Source organism: Scleropages formosus, chromosome 13 (genome assembly GCF_900964775.1).
Source record: "Scleropages formosus chromosome 13, fSclFor1.1, whole genome shotgun sequence".
NCBI lineage: Eukaryota > Metazoa > Chordata > Actinopteri > Osteoglossiformes > Osteoglossidae > Scleropages > Scleropages formosus.
The window spans coordinates 13605513-13610500 of NC_041818.1; the positions used below are offsets into that span (position 1 = coordinate 13605513).

Below are 4988 nucleotides of genomic sequence, written 5' to 3' on the forward strand. Positions count from 1 at the left end.
ATATGTATTTTCAGACACATTAACCTAGATTATAATCATACAGTCATTAGAAATAGAGACAGGCTGACACATTTCTTAAATGTTTTAAAATGTAGAACAAATGTTGTCAGCCACACATATATTTGAAGAATATTTTATTATATAATCTATGAAATACCCCTCTAAGGATCACACCCTTGCCTTGATGGAGAGGCTAGAGCACCCCTGGGATCCTGAGAGCTATGTTGTCTGTGCTGGTGAATTGGCCAAAGATGAGGGGCCAGACAAAAAGGGGACACAAATGATATACTCACATGATATCTTAAAGTAGTAACAAGAATTCCTCACCAAAATTTGATTTAACAAATTACACACACAGCTAACCACGGATCCATTCATTCAGTGACAAGAGCCTGGTAGTTTGGTGGCACAAGAAGTCTGGCCATGCTCTGCTCAAAAAGACTACATGGAGTTGCTTTGTGAGATCACCACCCACAAGGTTAACTCTGAGGGTTAGGTGCTACTCTTAATTGGCAATAAGTAGGGGTAACATGCAAACTCCACAGACCTTGAGGGCGACTTAAACCCATGTCAAATGAGCAGCTCAGGAGCTGTGCCATCATTTTCCTCTTGAGGATGCTACTTACCCTAAACTGCTCTAGTAAAATACGCTGCTGTGTAAAATTATATACATACATACATACACACACTCTCTGAAACCGCTTGTCCCAAGTGGGGGTGCGGCAAGCCAGAGACTAACCCGGCAACACAGGGCATAAGAGTGAGAGGGGACACACCCAGGATGGGACACCAGTCCATCACAAGGCACCCCAAGCAGGACTTGAACCCCAGACCCACCAGAGAGCAGGCACAGGCCAAACCCGCTGCACCACCACACTCCTTAAAATGATATAACTTTCTGTAAAGCTATCTAAAATTAGTTACCTTGGACAGAAGTGTCAGCTAAATAAAGGTTAATGGCGATATCTATGAGGGGGATGTGGTGGTGCAGTGGGTTGGACCGGGTCCTGCTCTCCGGTGGGTCCGGGATTCGAGTCCCGCTTGGTGTGCCTTGCGATGGACTGGTGTCCCGTCCTGGGTGTGTCCCCTCCCCCTCCAGCCTTACGCCCTGTGTTGCTGGGTTAGGCTCCGGCCTCCTGCGATCCCGTATGGGACAAGTGGTTTGGACAGTGTGTGTGTGTGTGTGTGTGTGTGTGTTATATCTATAATATTTAGTAATGAGTAGGTAAGCATGTCTTTCTGTGACCAAAACCATAGACGGTCTCATTGTAACAATACAGCCGTATGATGTTTTTGCACTTACAAGTGGGCTTACATAAACAAGATGTGAGTGGGAGTACATGAAAGAGGATGTTGCAGTAGAAAGTGAACATTTTCTGTGGTCTTCATTACTCCCTTACTGTACAGCATACTTCAGTAAGCCATTTACTGAGCTTGTAACAATCTCCACCCTAAGAAGAAACATCTTTAGGGTTAGGGTAATGTGGAACATGACATATTACTTATTCATCTATGATTTGCTCATTACAGAGTTTCTCAATGGATAACAGTGTGGTCACTAGTGGAATTATGAGATATTGCTAATGGAAAACCTTGCATTGCCTAAGAAGTTAGCTGAACGATATCAGCAGCTGTTGGTTTCACAACAAATACTTAAATTAAAATTTTAATGAAATATCAGTTTTCGGATTTTGCTGTTCAAACTTTCTACAATTGACTGTGGAATAATTTAATAACTGAACTATACTTATTCTATATAGTCTTCTTTGTAATGTTCTTTATTGTTTTATTTTTGTATAGGGCCTAAAATTGCTTTTGAAATGGGTAACTTTGCCGGTTACGTGCTGACACTGAGAACAAAAATGGATATGTTACACTAGGTACTTGGTTTCTAAGAAATTGTTGCACTGATGATGGTGCTCTCTATGGCAGCAGCACATGTGAACTGTATAACTGATGACAATTTCAGAGGTCATATTCAGTATTTCCTTAAAGTCACATTATTTTCATACGAAATTGGTTCTTTCATGTTGGGTGGGTTTTTCATAGAGACATGTATAGGCACCAGTGGGGGGGTTAGGTTAGATTCTCCACGTTTTAATTTTTTAGCTACAGCAACAGTACAGATGCTATACTGTCACTTGTCAATAGAAAACTAGCTATTTCACAGAAAGCTCAAATTTGACAACAGAATTTCAAGTACAAGGTCCATCAATCCTTAAGTGGAACAACTAAATGGAAAATTTTTTGTTTTTAACTTTCATTCAGCCAATCAAGTAACCCTATGTCCTTAGCCACCCCTTTTTTCCTTTCTCTTCTCATGTGCTCTTCTAAAACTCTTGACATGACACAGTTCAGATTCACTGTAAAGTTTCTGATAAGAACAAGATCTTCTCAACAGAATGATCAGATTCTGTATGATCCTTGCCTTTTTTATTGAAATGTGTAAGTATCGCTGAAAAGTTGTACTATTTTTAGGCTTAATAAACATTCACATTTTCGAAACACAGTTCAGTCCTGGAACAGGTAGGAGCGTTTCACATTTTCATGCTCTTGCACTATCAATGAGTTTAATACATGCATTTGAATAATTGCTGTCTTTGTGTTTTGCATGTTTTAGATGTGACACAAGGTGATGATGTTGTTCAGCCACATCCAGTGTTGGCGGTTCGCGTTGGGGAAAGAGTGACACTGCAGTGTTTCTGTCCGAATGATGACATGGAATACACATTTTGGTTAAAACTAAATGTTGGCCAGATACCTCTTCTCATAGCAACATCTCTTAAGTTTTCTTCAGATGCTATGTTTTACAATAACTTTAACTCTACACGCTTTCAAGTAAAGACAGGTGTGGGACTCAACCATTTAACTATATCAAACATAGAATCATCAGACTCTGCAATGTATTATTGTGGAATGAGGAAAGATTACTCAATTGTGTTTGGAGCTGGAACCTATTTGGTAATAAAGGGTAATAAACTTTGTTGTTTTTTTTTTTTTTATTTTTGATAATTGTGTTTCAAATTATAAATTTTTGGTTGTTCCCAGGGTGCGCAGTGGTGCAGTGGGTTGGACTGAGTCCTGCTCTCCAGTGGGTCTGAGGTTCGAGTCCCGCTTGGGGTGCCTTGCGATGGACTGGCGTCCCGTCCTGGGTGTGTCCCCTCCCCCTTCGGCCTTACGCCCTGTCTTGCCGGGTTAGGCTCCGGTTCCCCGCGACCCCGTATGGGACAAGCGGTTCTGAAAATGTGTGTGGTTGTTCCCAGTGTATGGACCATTTGACAATTTGCATTCTCTCATTAATATTTCAATATACATTATTTATTAGGGTATACCTCTCCTTGCCGCAGTGTTCTAATGGTTTAAAAAGTTTTTGAATACATTCTGTTTTTTAATTCCTTAAATGAATTACTCCCGAACATGAAAAACAGTTGATTTTTCAGGTCCCAACAAACAGCAGCCCAACAGCATGACTGTGGTGGAGCAGCCTGTGTCAGACCCAGTGCATCCAGGAGACTCGGTGACTCTGCAGTGTACAGTAGACAGTGAGACCTGTGCAGGAGAACACAGTGTTTACTGGTTCAGACACGGCTCGGGAGAATCCCTTCCGGGACTCATTTACACCCATGGAAACAGGAGTGATGAGTGTGAGAAGAGCCCTGAGGCTGGGTCTCATACACACAGCTGTGTCTACAGCCTCCCCAAGAGGAACCTCAGCCGCTCTGATGCTGGGATTTATTACTGTGCTGTGGTCACATGTGGGGACATACTGTTTGGAAATGGGACACAGCTGGAATTTAACGGTAGGTTTCAACATTAAATTTTTACAAGTTTAATTTTTGCTGAACATTAAGTGAAGATCAAGATTACATTGAGTAGTTTGAGTATAATGTTGTGCATTGAGTTCATTTATTTAAATATGAAGTAACTATACATACATGGAGAGATCATGGATATCTTGTTGCAACATTGCAATGTTAATAAATGTTTGCCATTGTCTTTTAGATCATTCAGTGGATCCTCTGATCCTTGTTCAGGCAGTGTCATTGGGTTTCTGTGTGATTTTCATTGCTGTGCTGCTTTGTACCAGGAATAAGAATTGTAGAGGTTAGAAACTTTTTCTTTGTGTTGAATTTGGAGAAAAAGGGGTATTTCATTGCAAAAATAAGTATATCACAAATTTTTAAATGTTTAACAGACATTTTCATTGCTTCACACATTCAAATTATACATTCAACACATTCACATTTTGACTGTTCTGAAAACTGCTCTCTGGGGGGACAGATCTATAATTTCCTCTTCTGCACAAGTAATATTTCTAGGTAATATAAAATTTTAACATTTAATTTAAACATTAAAACAGTGCTAATAGCAATCCTGTCAAACAAGGCTGTTTATTTATCTATATTTTTATTGGAACAGCAATACAAATAGATTTTTTTAGTTGCTTGGTACAAGTTGAAAGTAAACTGGTCTGATATGGTTTGCTTAGCATTGTAATATGCTCTCACCTTTCACTAATCATTTTCATAATTTATTTCCATGTGATCAAACAGCCTGTATCTGTCAGCAAGGCCTTCCCAGCGGTTCCGGGAAAGATGAGTCCAGAATTCATGTACGTGGTAAAAACCTCAGTCTCAGTGAGAAAAACCAAGTGATGAGTATGCAGCAATAGTGTTATCACTTAAATTTACTTACATTTTTCACAGTGGTTGACATACCTATATGAAAACACTAACTGGAAGCATTCCATAGGCTGTCACTGCTATCAAGTTTCGTGTTTTATAGCTGTGAAATCTTATTCATGGACACAAGCACTGTGAAACAATTATATAGAACTGCTGTTTGGCACGTTTAAGTTGTACAACAAGCTCTATTCATTGTTTACACGATAATATTGAGCTTAATTCAGTTTACATTTTACCGTCAGTGACATTTTTTGCTCACTTGGGGAAAAACTGACGGCTTGCTACGTGTAAAAAAATTGCACG

The 4988-nt window shown here is 39.8% G+C and overlaps 1 protein-coding gene across 1 annotated transcript; it reads left to right on the plus strand.

Moving 5' to 3' along the window:
* Positions 1 to 445: 445 nt before the first annotated feature.
* Positions 446 to 4109, plus strand: LOC108928586 (immunoglobulin kappa light chain-like). The gene is made up of 4 exons (XM_018742574.1): positions 446 to 491; positions 2621 to 2974; positions 3453 to 3800; positions 4003 to 4109. Exons 1-4 carry the CDS (start codon positions 446 to 448, stop codon positions 4107 to 4109), a joined length of 855 nt encoding a protein of 284 aa, XP_018598090.1.
* Positions 4110 to 4988: the final 879 nt, after the last annotated feature.

Excerpts from the sequence above, each read along its gene's own strand:
- LOC108928586 (XM_018742574.1), top strand. The coding sequence starts at position 446 with ATGGAGTTGCTTTGTGAGATCACCACCCACAAGGTTAACTCTGAGG. Across the intron at positions 492-2,620 it reads CCACAAGGTTAACTCTGAGG|ATGTGACACAAGGTGATGAT; the intron begins GTTAGGTGCTAC and ends TGCATGTTTTAG. Across the intron at positions 2,975-3,452 it reads CTATTTGGTAATAAAGGGTA|AGCAGCCCAACAGCATGACT; the intron begins ATAAACTTTGTT and ends GTCCCAACAAAC.